At 45.7% G+C, this 14,655-nt stretch overlaps 3 protein-coding genes across 6 annotated transcripts in view; all 3 read left to right on the top strand.

Moving 5' to 3' along the window:
• The first annotated feature begins 279 nt into the window (after positions 1–279).
• On the top strand, positions 280–2,252 carry LOC1270036 (E3 ubiquitin-protein ligase RNF113A). Its single transcript, XM_308695.5, has 3 exons — positions 280–947; positions 1,026–1,737; positions 1,802–2,252. Exons 1-3 carry the CDS (start codon positions 878–880, stop codon positions 1,965–1,967), a joined length of 948 nt encoding a protein of 315 aa, XP_308695.5. The 5' UTR covers positions 280–877; the 3' UTR covers positions 1,968–2,252.
• A 782-nt stretch (positions 2,253–3,034) lies between these two features.
• LOC1270039 (uncharacterized) overlaps positions 3,035–14,655 on the top strand; it is a 28,658-nt gene continuing 17,037 nt past the window's right edge. Inside the window, exon 1 of one of the 4 annotated variants that reach the window (XM_061647063.1) lies at positions 3,035–3,303. The gene's annotated coding sequence lies outside the window, so the exon portion shown is untranslated. Of the gene's footprint in view, positions 3,304–14,280; positions 14,351–14,402; positions 14,534–14,655 lie in introns of those variants that run through there. The other 3 variants (XM_061647064.1, XM_061647065.1, XM_061647066.1) reach the window with 3 other exon arrangements.
• Positions 3,339–9,399, top strand: LOC1270037 (probable inactive tRNA-specific adenosine deaminase-like protein 3). Its single transcript, XM_061647068.1, has 2 exons — positions 3,339–3,682; positions 7,928–9,399. Exon 2 carries the CDS (start codon positions 8,010–8,012, stop codon positions 9,150–9,152), a length of 1,143 nt encoding a protein of 380 aa, XP_061503052.1. The 5' UTR covers positions 3,339–3,682; positions 7,928–8,009; the 3' UTR covers positions 9,153–9,399.

Raw genomic sequence — 14,655 nt, 5'->3', positions numbered from 1 at the left:
GCTACGCGCTCACACCAAAATCCGCTATATTTAAGGTGCCGTCATCGCCGAGCAGTATAATGTTCACCTTGATGTCCACCAAATGAGTACTACGGAATGTGCATCTTATTTTGTTCGAAGGGTCAGGTCGGTTTGTCGGTGGTTGTACATCACGGGGGCTACCGTTCGCTTCAAATTGTAAACAAACTTTATTTTTGCAATATTTAACAGATTGCATGACCGATCAATCGCACACTATCTCGTTTTTCTTGTCAGGGCTGCCTCGATTGCCATAGGGGAATCTTTTACCAAGAACCCTACCCCTAACGTGCGCTTACCTGTGTGAAGGCATATTGAAAAAAGAAACCTTGCTGTACCCGTGACGGTGTTACCATCGCCGTAGCCATAATTTATCACCGGGTGAAAGTCATCCAAAATTATCAACAGCACGCTGGGCTGATGCGGCGGTCGTTGTGTTGCGGTTGTGCTTATCAAAAAAAATCAAACTTTGCAACGCCGCATTGTTTACGCTCTGACTGCGCAACTTGATGCAACGGAAGTGGAAACAAAAGTGATAACAATTTCGTCAACCGAGCTTGTTGAAGGAGTGCAAGAGTAATCACAACCGAAACATGTTTTTTATACGTCACATAACCGAAATAGGTTTACTCGATTTACGATACGGTTCACGTTAATAAAAGTCTACTAGAGAGTCGATAAAACTATTGCTGCTGATAGTTTCAAACTAAACGTAACGGATCATTTTCGAATCTGACAATCTCATTTTGAATTGTCAAACGATTCGAGCAGTTGGGCATCTGTCAGCTGATCCAACAGAAGTTGTTTACGTTTGGACGCGCGTCTGCTATTTGTGTCCGCTTCTTCGGCAACCGATAGAATGTCTGCGTTTGTGAAGCGAAATATAAAAAATAAAGGCGCCAGAAAGCGCCAAAAATCGTCCGAATCAGGTAGTTTGTGGGATTTGTGTTTGTAACAGGCAGTTGCTTAATTTTAAACCCACTCTCTCTCTCTCTCTCTCGTCCTAGATGAAGCGGAAGAGGAATCAAGCTCCGTCGTCGTTGTGCATGATAAGCGCAAGAAGGCGAACCCGAACGTGCAGAGCACGTCGGCGCTAAGGAAAAAGCAGGCCCGCTCGTCGAACGCCGACTCGTCGCACTCGAGCGACGATGAGGAGAGTGCCGGCTTGAGCTACAAATCGAAACGATCGGCCCAACCGGAAGGTCCGCGCGACCAGGGCGCAACGGCCGAGCTGGAGATCGAAACGGAAAAGGACCGCGATGCGCAAGCGATCTATCAGAAGAGCATCGACATCAACAAGGAGCTGGAGGGCAAGGAGGACGATAAGGTGTACCGGGGGTTGAACAATTACACCCAGTTCTTCAAGAAGAAGGACAGTGCGCAGGGCAACGCGGCGTCGGGCATGGTGCGGAAGGGGCCGATACGGGCACCGGCCAACATTCGGTCGACCGTGCGGTGGGACTATCAGCCGGACATTTGCAAAGACTACAAAGAGACGGGATACTGTGGGTTCGGGGATAGCTGTAAGTTTTTGCACGACCGTAGCGATTACAAGCACGGATGGCAGATGGAGCAGGAGGGTGCGGGCTCGGGGCACAATCACGGGGGCGATGATTCGGACGGGGACGATACCAAGTACGAGATCCATTCAGACGATGAGGAGCTACCGTTCAAGTGTTACGTCTGTCGGGAAAGTTTCGTCGATCCGATTGTAACGAAGTAAGTGTGGGAGCGAAATCGAACAGGGGGATGAGTTTTATAAATGGTGTATCTTCTATTTCAGATGCAAACATTACTTCTGCGAACGATGTGCTTTGGCGCAGTACAAGAAATCGTCCCGTTGTGCGATATGTGGCGTACAGACGAATGGTATGTTCAACCCGGCGAAGGAGCTAATAGCACGCCTGAAGAGCAGAGAACTGGAAGAGCACGAATCGGATAGTGATTAATATTGTGTATTGAGAACACGGAGCCCGTGTTTTCTTTTCCAGTAGCAATAGTGTGAAAGAAAGCGAGGTAATTCGTGTAAAATTTTGTCTTGGGTTCACCTCTTATAAACCGAGGCCCTCATGGGCTGGATTGACTTTCCCGCTATGGACAAAAACAGTAGTAAACTTAACACTTTGAAATGAAAACAAATATAATTATTGTACGACAAGTTTAATAAGTCTTAAACAAGCTATAGACACGATCCCAAGTGCCACAGATTAATCTTAAACGACTGAAAAATCAAATATCCATGAAAGAAAGCTCCATAGCTTCACTGGTTTGCTCAAAAGATAGCGTTTTAAAACTCATCAATAAATTGTTGTCCTCTTCTTGCAATTTACTTCGCCTAGCTGCATCTAATTCATGGCTTATTATACCCTTCTAATTTTCCCAGCAAATGTATATGGTCGTGTGGTCAGATACGTGGGTATCAACACCAACAACCATTACGCAAATCTCACTTGCTTCTACTACTGGTGGTTCGAATTGGAGTTTAGTATTCAAAAAATCGTTCATCGTTCTAGTTTTAGCGAATCGTAATTTCAATGCGACACCATACATCAGTACAGAGGGAAGAAGGAAGCTCTCAAAGCGAGGAAAACCCTACTGTGTGGCTAACCCACCAATAGATGGCGCCACCAGCTTTTTTATTGCTATTTTTAGAATATATGAGTCTTCTACTAGACGAAATAATTTTAGATTCCCTTTAGGTTGAGAGCTTGAGCCATTTAGAACTCGTTTAGTGGTCGTTTAATGGATTTGTGGTAATTGGGGTTAAGTCGTACGAGTTGACGACTGTACCACGAAACCGGCCTTAAGAACCTTTGATTTATTTTAAATTATGAGTACGAATTCTCGAGCGTTGACAACCCTGAGAAACCCTCGGAGAAACCCTCAAAATGTTTTTAAATTATTTATTTTTTCCACAAAATAAAACTTCCGTACAATTCTATCCTGTATCTAGCCCATAGTGATTCGAGCTCGAAAAAACGCGTCAAATCAAAACACACCCCACAACTGTCAAAACGTGTTCTGATAACAACAGAGCCAGCAAGAAAAAAAACGCAAAACGTCAACTAAAACCATATGTAAAAATAGCCGCGTAATACGATCGTACAATACGCACCGCGATCGTCCTAATTGTTCCCCATCGCCCGCCCTCCCACCAATCCTTGTTATTATCTATCGCCTAATGGCATATCCGAAATTGTCCATGTGTGTGTGTAAGTGTGCAAGAAACAGTTTAATGTGTTGATGGCGTATGATAGAATGTCCAACGCCGAAACCCCGTTTCCGGTAAGTGTTTCTGCCTTGGTCGCTCTTATCGCCTTTGTTTTGGATTCTTTTCCTCGTGCGTGGCTAATATGTGTGCGTGTGTGTGTATCTGTACCGCTCAATCTCGGTACGCAATACGGGTGGCGCAAATACGCATCAACAAATCATGCACACGCACACGCTCTATCGTTCTGTGCGTATCGTAAACAATAGTGCAAGATCGACACCTCCACAACGGTTTTGTTGGCAATAGTGGTAGTGGTGGTGGTGGTGGTAGTGCATATTAGTAAGATTAGGATGCACCGTGCAGCAAATTCCGATGACCTTCAGCATCCCGCGAACAGTTTCCACGCACACACGCACACACCCTTACCGCTTACGTAGGGGGTGGAAGGCGCAGGTATCCCCACTCCGCTCACATAACACTTGCGCGAGAAGCAAGAGAAAAAGAAGGGGTGAAGGGGAAGAGGGAGTGAACGTCACCAACATTCCTTCCTAGTAGCAAACGGTTGCTGCGTTGCTATCCGAAAATGTTGCTCCGCGCCGGAGACCTTCGCGCAAACATTAAACTCACCCCCTGTTTCGGCGAAGTAGTAGGCAATGCTTTTCCGTTCCTTTTTGCGTGTGTGAGTGTAGGGTTATTGTGTTGTGTTGTAGTGGGGGGTGTCGTCAATCGGCGGTGGGGGGGGGGGGAAAAGTGATTCGCGATCAACCGCAAACGCCTATACGCACACAGCTTACCATGATTCCGGCAAGAAATGGCCGTGTGTTGGTAGCGGCGCACGGCGAAGAGAAGGACACACAACAGCACGCCGCGTTTGCGCTGCGCGATTGCTAATGAAACGGGAATTGATTCAAATTGGCCTCGGCTGTTAATTGGTGCCACCCGAGCATGCCCCCCCTTTTGCCCTTTACACCCGGTGCGGCCTGGTAGGCTCAGTCAACGAACCTCACACGCAGGATACGCGCAAGTGCGTGGCATGAGGATAGAGAGATACAGATAATGCGCAAGCGAGAAAGAAACGCGAATTGTTACTTGGTTCGGGGTCAGTTTTTGATCATTTAAATGGTATTTATTAAAAAAGAACCTTTTCTTACTAAAATAATTTTATCCTAATTTTACATCAGAATAGTGCACTTTATACAGGCAATTGACAATTTCTCGGAACGTTTAAAGAACAGTCGGTAAATATGCGAACCATCTCACAGCTGGCTCGTTTGTCGCTGTTTATTCCTTGACCTAATTTCATCCCCATCTACTATTATCTTCAGCGAGCTAACCTTGATGTGGGCCGCCCCAATTCACCCATCGGGATCCACGAGTCCCCACGAGTGGGTACCACCAACTCCCCAAGAGCAGGGCGGTGAATGGATTGTCACGCGCCTCCATGCATGATGGCGGTTGATCCACCGTCGTCTCCCCTCGTATCAAAAGCTCCTGTCCATTGTAAGCCCACCCACCCCATCAATCTTGGGCGATAAATATTTGCACATTTTCAATGAAAAGCTCCAGCCGATAACGCCCCCGGGGTGGTAGGATTAGAAGGCGGCTTTCGGTATCGGTAGCACGCCGCCATACTATCATAGGTGTCAAACTAGACGTTAGCTGTGCGATAGAGAGAAAGTTCGGGCTTTAGGAAACCCGGAATAGATAGGCTGGCGTGTAATAGCCACTTCCCGGCACGTGAGCCTTCGTTTGAAGGAGGGTTTGGCCGTTTGGAGTATCTTAAACGAAACGCTGTGTACTGTATTATTATTGGCTTAATCAGTACGGGTTCTGGGAGGTTCCAGAATATCATATTTACTTCTAAAATTATAAAAAAGTAAAAGAATGAATATTTTGGGAATAGAAGATGTAGCAACATTCAGTGCTCCCCGTCGTCCCAAGCAATTCAAACAACCTTTTTTGAGCCTTTCGCCTTGTACTTGCCACGGTATTGGCATTCAAATCCTTACTATAGGGATGGGAGCCTATCCTTTGAAGTGATCAATTATTAATTCATTAGAATATTGTTAGCTAATTATTTTCATATCTGACGGATGGTCCATTCCTAATTCTAAGTATATGCAGAAGGTATACTTTTCACATCAAATGCATCTCAAATATCTCCTATTTCATCTGGACGTTCCTTTGTGCTTGGTTGACTGTAAAGCGGATAAACGAAATGTTGCAAAATTATTGGAAAAAGTCAATCGCTCAAAGAGTTTAGAATACAGCATTTGGGTCTGAAATGTATAGGGAAGATGAAAATATAAATCTTTTTGAATGTGTAACATACTTTGTCGGTGGACACGTTTTCTTATGGTAAAATCTACATAAAATCTACAGACTCGGACAGATTATTTAACTGATACTGGTGTAACTTGTGATATGGTTTGCGAACTTTTCACAACATTTTGTGCCAATTTATCAGTATCTGTTACTTGAACTGCAGTTTCTAACAAACACTAGTTTTCAGTATGTGGGGACAAATGACGAAAATCCATTCGTCGCTCACGAGTTTGCGTAACCGTAGCTACAAAAAATCCTATATAACATATTTTCTTATAAGAATGAATGGTGCTTTTTCTGAAAGTTTAGTCTACGAGCAGTTCATCCCGGCCCATGTTTTTTTCTTCTTTTTAACCGAGAGAGACCACCTTCATTACCACCGGCAATAAAGCTTACAGTGTGTGCAAATCAATCCGGTGAAAACTCCCCCGTACACAAAAACAAATGAACTACCACCACCAGTCGGATCACCCGCGAGGGTATTACTTCAACTGAAAAAAGGATTCTCCGTTAGCAGAACGTAGTTTCGATCTAAGGACCTCTAGGTTATGGGCCCAGCACGCTTCCACTGCGCCACTCTGCTCTTCGTTCCCAGTCCATGTTGGAAGTAAATGGAATAGCTCCAGCACCCAGACAGTTTCTTTTTTACATGTAATTGTAATTGTTTCCAAGATAATCTTCCTATGTGCTGGCGGCACAAATAGTATTTAAGCAAAATCCACCAGAAATTCATCATTGTTCATTTGCTTTAGTTTATGTTTATGTTACCAGTGGCCTAAAAGTGTAATTAGATATTATTCACCATTAAATAACTTACTTATCCGGCGCTACAAGCGTTTTGCTTTTAGTCTTGGCCTATAGATATTCACCATTCAATATATATTCAAGCAAAGAAACAATATAGTGGTTTAGTATGACTTTGATTTTTTGATGGGAAATTTCTGGATACAAAAAGAAATCATTATTTTTGGTGATTTTTGGCCGATGAACATCGTAAAGATCTATGAAAGTAAATAACTGCATGGTGAGGTGTGACCCTCCATAAGGTTTCTTCAGAGCTCGGTTTTGCTCATTTCCTAATTGACTTTGCAGCAAGAATATGTTGCAACAGGTCCACTCCAAACCAGCAAGAAATTCTTAAAAACACAAACCAAACCTAATTCTTCGTCGGAAACCGATGAATTGCAACTGACTATCCTTTTATGAGTGCACCAACAAGTGAGTCATATCCAAGCTTCTCACTAGTGGCGTAGACAGGTCTAGATCGACGACCGGTTGTTGTGCGAAATAAGAATAGAAACATTTTTTACATTATTTTAAGGTGCAAAAAAAAAAAACATTTCAATGTTTTATGTGGCATTGAAAACATAAGGTTAGCGAAGGATCATTTCTGGTTGCAAAATAAAGCATCATCTCTGTGCTAGACAACCATTAGGCATTACGGTCGTTATTTCTGAAAAAAAGTCCAACATATCGAAGAAAGTTGGTGGAAGAAGTTGGCCTCTATTAATAGATCAAACCGTGCCTTGAGTACATATGACTTTGGCCACATCCCGCTATTTGCGATTACAGTACAGGAACAATGTCTAGCCAAAGCGGTAACTGTTAACAACTTCAAAATGTTTAGCAATTAAAAATTGAAGCGAATGAATTGAACCAATTCCCCCAGATGAAGCATTAATGTAATTTATTGGACAAAGCCAAAACCATTACTCTTAAAAGGACGCTTTTTTCCCACGTTTCCAATTGGTACAAAGCATTTTGGCATGATCTAGTGACAACCAGCTGGAAGTGGTTTTCTTTTAAATTCTCTCCAATTTCTTCATCGTCTCTGAAAGACTTAATTACTCTGAAATGTTCCACTCTTTTCTCGCTCCTTCATCACTCCATCATGAATGTCCATCTATGTTGGGGATATTATCTAAGGTAGTAGAATGGGCCATTCCCTATCATAGTCAGGCCCCTATGACACAAAACCGATGTGAGCTATGGTGGCGTATACTTACGATCGTCAGGCCAGAATGGTCCTACCATTGAAAGGCGCCCACATATGCACCGAGGGCTCACAGCAGTAACAATTAAACAGGAACGGGGGAAAAAACATAAACAGGCAATGTTACATGTTCATGCAAGTGTGTTACATTTCCGATAATAAGGTTCAAATGAATATTTCCTCTCGTTACTGTTTACAGTGGTACAAGAAAAAAGGTTTTTTTAATTTTAAATATATAAAAGCAACGCTTCAAATAGATGGTAGTTAGTATTCGTATGTGTGTTGTACGCCGATTGGAAACCATTCCCGATCATATGGGGCGTGATCAAGATCATCAAATGTGTTGAAGCTGTGTTCCTTCTAATTTTGTGTTATTGCAGATACCGTACTCGACTGATTGTGTGAGTAAAGCATCAAAACAAGTGTTAAACAACAGTGCACATTACTAAAGTTACAGCAACGATGTCAACCGAACCGGAGACTAAGCGACCCAAGCTGATGGTAGAAAGTGTTGAAACACCGTCCAAAATACGATCGATTCTGGGGGACGAATTTACGCAACCAACACCAGTGATCGAGGTTTACATCGGGCGTGTGGCAGAAAATCGACAGCTCTCCCAGCTGGTACCGGCCCTGGCACGCATTCTTCCCATCGGTACGCTGCAGCATCTGAAGCGAGTAAATCGCGATGGAACGATCATCTTGGCGCCGGTTGCTCAGTTGCTGGAGAAGCTACCGGTAGAGTCTGCGGAGTGTGAAGAGGAGCAAGCAAATTCTATCGAATCATGCCTCTCAAGGTTCCTGCTCTCCGAAGGCATTGATCGTACCATTGTCGATGGACTTTGCGAGCAGCGGTTGAAGGTCATGCCGGTGCCCGCCACCCAGCCACTGCTCCGGTGGCAGTATGAGGCAGCAAATAAGCTCTGGCCGTGCAAATTCCATCCCAATCGGCACCACGAAGCACTGTACGCGGACACGCTGTTCGGGGCGCAGGAAGCCGTGGCCCACCGCAGGTTCATGGAGATCTGTCTGCAGCTGTCGGCGCACTACGAAAGCCGACCGTACGGGGTGTGCGTTCATCCTCGGCCTGCTGGCAGCCGAATAGTGGCCATCGCTGGGGGTAACAGCGACCGTCATCCGATCTGGCACTGCCCAATGGTGCTGATCGATATGGTTGCCGTATCGCAGAACGGGGGCATATGGCACCGAAAGCAGGACGACGAGCAAAGCGTTGACATGCTGGCGGAGGACGGGTTCCAACTCGGTGGAATTGACCCACAGTATAGGCGCTTCGTTCGCGAGCGCTACGGTGACACGGTTTGCCTTGGTGCGGAACCGACGCGAACCGGAACGGCAGCAGAGGTAGAAGCGGCAGTCGCTGCGGACGATAATCTTGCCAAATACGGCCCCTATCTCTGCACCGGGTATGACGTGTACCTGACGCACGAACCCTGCATAATGTGCGCGATGGCCCTGGTGCACAGCCGCGTCCGGCGCGTATTCTTTCACCGGCCGACACCGGGACGCGGCGCACTGGGGACGCTGGTGAAGCTGCACGCAGTGAAGGAGCTGAACCATCACTACGAGGTGTTCCGGATTGTTTAATGGGTCTGATACCGCGGGACCAGAAATTGGCAGAAAAATACACAAAGAGGAAATAAAGAAAGAAAGAAGAAAAAAACAGAACCCCAAAAAAGTTGTTTGTTGCTTTGTTCGAACCACGCTTAACCTTGTGATCTCTCTCGCCTCCGCACGATCGCTCAGATGATCTCTTCGTCGATCGAATGGAATGATCTTTGCAGTTTCTGAACCTGTTTGCGCGGGGATTTTTCTGAGCGTAATGACAGTCGCGTAAAATATCCATCGAAACGATCGGTGGTAGTTAGTGGTGTTGAACACACGCACGCAAGCGATCTCTGGTCGAGAATGGGTCCACTATCGAAAGGCGTCCATATACACGAACTCCCAGAAACTCTCCACCCCACAAACAAAACAACACGCAACCGAAAAGCAAAAAAAAAAAAAAGAACCAGGCTTCGATCGCGGCTCTGTCATCATCACGCGTCCTTTTCTGATTGAGGTCAATTGGACGGGGCAGGTCCGTATCCCACGTTCGTGGGGGCTCGCGGCGGTGGCTGGTGGTCCTCCCTACGTTCATCAGCGTTTATTTTATTGAGACTCTTCAACATCTCAGCTTCTGAGCACTTCTGAGGCGAGCAGAAGCTGCTGAGGGAGCAGATCATACGCCAGCAGCAAACGATGCACGAAGTGCACAGTACAGCGCGCTACTTGCGCAAGAGGTGATAATTGCCAACAAAAAAAGGTTCATTTGTTTACCTTTTTTTCGAAATCCAATTAATCCGCGTACAAAACACACTGGAATGTGCGTTTTTACATGACGCTTTGTTTGCGGATGCTGCTTGCTGAGGATATCGAAATGATGATCCGCACTGTGTACCACCATGTTGATCGTCCTCATCCATAGCAACCACCAATTGGGGCACGTTGTACGAACGGCGGCCAGCAAAAATGTATTGAAATTTATTTGACAACGCACAAATGTGACTGTCAGCGCTTCCGTGGAGGGTGGAGACAGTGGATTGACGAAAGAGAAACATCCCCAAGACCCATGGGGGAGCACCTACAGCAAAGTCTGCGCTATAGTAGGGGCTGATCGATAAGATTTCTGCCGGCCGTACTGAACTTGACCGTTGTGGAATTCTTGGGGTTTGGTGCTTTTCGTTTGAAGTTGTGAGATAAAATCTCAAGTCAGCAGTGGCATCATGGCACTGGCACATGCATTAATAACATTACAATGTCAATCGATTTATGGCGCTGGGTACGGGTGGTATGCCATCATTTTTCATCTGTACACTGATGGGTTTATTTGGTTTGTTTGGGAAATGGTAAAATGAATGCGATTTGAAATGGGGCCCTGAAGATATTTGATAAAGACATTTGGAGTCGTTTGACGGAGATTCAGTAATATACGGGAGTTGTGGACATGTTACGAGTTTCGAGTTTTAAGTAAGTTGTTCCTTTGAAAATAATCGAAACATGAACTCGGGCAAGTTATCCGCATTTTGTAATTGGTTCCGAATGGTTTTGCTAACCAACGGTCAATATGACTCCAATACATGATTTCACATGTATAGTTGGCAAATATTGCAAAAAAAAAAATTCAACATGATGATTTAAGTTAATCTTTCAATTGAAAGTTGTTGTTAAAACATGAAGTGAATTATATAATCGAATTTTGTGTATTTAAAGGTAGTAAGAATGACTCTGACCAACCTTAATTCCCAGGCAAAGATGACGGGATGGAAAACTCTCAGAGTAATATCGATATCTTCAAGATTTCAGCCGATGGGGATGGTCTTGTCTGACACCTATTAAATTTGGAGCTAGAGAGACCCTTCTGAGACGCAAGGCTGGTTATTTTGAGAACTGTCTTCTCCAAGTCAACCCAGATCCTAGCATACGGTAAACATCATTGGTCTGCGGCACTCCTGTGTATCCAAATCCTGATTGAGCAAGTGATTGAGCAGGCGGCGGAGAACTTTGGATGGCAGATAAACGAGGCCAAGGCCAAGGCCAAGGCTCCAATCCAGACCTTTTGACGTCATTCAGAATTACGCCTATCTCGGGTCAAAGGTCAGCGCCAAGAACAGCATGAGAGTTCCGATGCGCGCAAGAAATATCGTTCTACCGGCTTGACGTAGTAGACCTCTCGCTTTTACAGTACCAGTGCTCTTATTAATTACTTATTAATACTACTGAGGCGGTCCCGTGGTACAGTCGCCAACTCGAATGACTCAATAACATGTCCATCATGGGTTCATGGGTTCAAGCCTAGAAATGATCGTCCCCCCGTAGCAAGGACTGACTATCCGGCTGTGTGGTAATGGATTAAGTCTCGAAAGCCTCTATAGGCCGGCATGTCCGCGTAGGACGTCACACTAAAGACTCTTATTAATTAAATACGTCCAATTTGGACTTAAAACCATGTTAGCTGCGTTTTAACGCATTATGTTCTCAAGAATCTTTTACGTTAGTGCCTAGGCCGTCCACAAGGACAGAGGGGGCTTAGTAGACCCAAAATTTGAGGAAATGTTCGACGGTCAGCGGTTTCGGACACAACTGCAACAGACCAAGACCGTGAAGCCAAATAAGTTGCCAAGTAATAGAAAATTATGATAAAATGTGGTGTATCTTAAAACCTCAATATGGTTAATCTGGTGTATCGTGGTGTATCTGTGCTATGAGCAAAAGACGTATACTGAATAACAAAGATTAAAGATGAGGCTTCGCTTCATACAGCTCCATATGGTCTATGGACCACCTCAATGTAGCTCCGTATGCGCAATGTAGCTCCAGGCATTGAGTATGGTACTCTATGCGCAATTGAACTACAGAGTACGAGCGTAATCTAACTAGAGCTATTCCCTAAAAACCAAAACCGTACGATTCTTCCAGCTCAGTATGTAACGGAACTCCAGGAGCTTTCTGTGCACCAGGAGCTCTCTGTGCACAATTGAACTGGACGCGCCTAATGTGTAGTTCCGAATGTGTAATGTAACATTCCATGAGGCCAATGTAGCTCTCTATGCGCAACGGAACCCCATGGGGTCTCTACGTTACGCGGTGAGTTTGCTGGCGCTTTCGAAGCTCAATACACCTCCGCACACTCAATGAGGATCCGTAGACTCAACGTACACACCAAAACTTTCCAATCTCTTTCCAAGTGTGCCTGTTTTTGTCGATCAAATATGGGTTTTATTTTTACTGAAATGAATAAATTCAGAGCTTCAACAGCTACATGATCGTGGACCGAGCTCAGAGCGCATACTCTCAAGACATGATACCTTTGCTAGTCTATCTAGCTGTTTGAATTCAAATTGGTTTTAATTTATTCAAATTTATGGTAAACTTGATAGTTCAAAAACAGATGATTCACCGTTTATATAAAATGTTCGTTCAATATATCGGGGAGTGAAAAAATAAAGCCTATATCGAATAGAAAGCATCGTGTTTCTGTTGCCAACCACCATCACCACCACCACCGACACATCACATTACAACCCTGCCCACTTACACGCATGTAGCAATGCAATATTTCGATAATTACGGACCAGAAATAGAGGTAGCGCAAATGGTCTGGAACTTTTATAGAACAAGTTCTGTCGTCGATTCGAAAAACACCACCAGACCAACGACGATGTCGCAGTATGGTGAAAGCCTTCGCTTGTTAGCCTTCGTCGCTTCTCCCCCAAGCATGATAACCACGTTACCACCACTTGCCAATGTGCAGGAGCGCCTACGCGCCTCTATAAAGGGTTAATTTCATCCGGGCAAAAGATGTCCGTCCGTCCCCGTAAATGAGGGTGTTTTAGGCGTGCCACGGTGTATATATATGACGCACGTCGTGATGCGGGATCATGAAAGCCTAAAGAGGTGCCTAGCGATTCATTTCGAACCGGTCGTCAGGGGTGTTCAACAAGCCGGACGGATGTTCAGCCGCGGCGACCCAATATTCAGATGCACTGCGCCACCATGGCCAAAACCACCAGGGTGGTGTGGACAGGGGGGTGGGTGGTTTGGGCGGGGAACTTGAAAGCTGGTATTTCCCGCCCCGTGTTTTTGTGTCGTACGCGCAACAGGTTCCGAGCGATATCGGTTCGTCGCCACCCCGTGTGTGTGTGTTGTGCTCTTCGCTTCCAGGTTCAGGCCCGTCGTGGCAGCCGGTTTTTGCCTCGTCCCGGCCGCGTAAAGTGAGTTGTTTTTCTCGTTTCCAATACAAACTTTGCTGACTTTGTGGCGCGGCTTGATGTGGCGGTGCTTGTTGGTGGTATACGATGAGAAGGTTTCAGGGTATGAAATTCGGGCTCTGTAGCAAAGGGCATTTCAGGAGGGCATACACACAGTCGGACGGACCAAGTCGGACAACGGAAGCGGACAGCCTGATAATATATTACAAATCATTTTCGAAAGTTCTTTTTTTCCTCCCTCTTCTTCCTCTCTCCTCCTCCGGCTCATTACCGAGGTCCAGTCCAGTCGTTCGGCTCATTACCGATTCCAATCAAAAGCCTCAACATTGCCGAGGGGCTGGAATTGGTAAGCCAGGAGTATGGATGGATGGAACGGGTACATCATTATGACATGAATCATCATCATTGAAATCGAATTAGTATGCTCTACCTAAATGACATTACAGAATTGTATCTTTTTTTTCGGGGGAGTTCGAGGTGTGTAGGCAAATCACGTGACTGCCGCGCGGCTAACGCGCTGCCACTGATGACGCGGCCAAACACATCGAAGCTTGTAGAACTGAGCTGTTTTGTTTGGTACGTGTACGTTCACCTGTCCGCTGTTTTCGGTTGTTCCGCCATTCGGTTGGCCGTGTAATGAATGATGTGTAATAAACGGCACCGCTCACCATGGAACCGGCGAACGATGGCAAACTTTGTGTGGCATTTGGGTGGTGGCACACTGTGTGCGAGATAAAAAAAAGTAACCAACAGCTGACAAACAGCTGGTGGTTGAGACGTACCGGGTGAGGGACCGGGAGCGGTGCTAATTGGAGATGTTTGGCTGGGAAGAGTTGGTAGACTAAACTCGCGCGTTATCAACACAGCCGTCGCTATCAGTCGCCCGGCGAGATGTTTGAGAAGTTCGGCTAGCGCGAGGAGCTGGCTGGCCACGTTAAGCTGGTCGCGCAAACGCAAATCATTACGAGATGAGCCGTTGCAGCTCGGGGCGTTTCGGTGCGTAGCTTGGTGTTGTTGTTACTGCCGCTGAGAGAGGTAAATAAACTTATCAATTTATTGGAAATCGATGGAAAGATGTTCCGGCAGCACTGCGCTAAAGCTTATCTCGCGCGGCGGGCGCTTGGCCTGCGCTTGGTAGTGTGTGCGGGTCACGTTGATCCGCTGGACGCGCGGGGAATAGGATCATTAGTAGTGTCCCGGTGACGTCTTTCACAGGCAGTAGGGGCAGTATGGCAGTAGCCAGCCCCTGTTTTACAACTCCGTCCGCTTATGCGGCAAACAAATTAATACTAATTTTCATTTCAATTTACTCAATTGATTGAATGCGATGTTGAGATGTT

Source organism: Anopheles gambiae, chromosome 2 (genome assembly GCF_943734735.2).
Source record: "Anopheles gambiae chromosome 2, idAnoGambNW_F1_1, whole genome shotgun sequence".
Lineage (NCBI taxonomy): Eukaryota > Metazoa > Arthropoda > Insecta > Diptera > Culicidae > Anopheles > Anopheles gambiae.
Note: the sequence above shows the minus strand (reverse complement) of the source record. Positions and strands in the feature narration are given on the sequence as shown.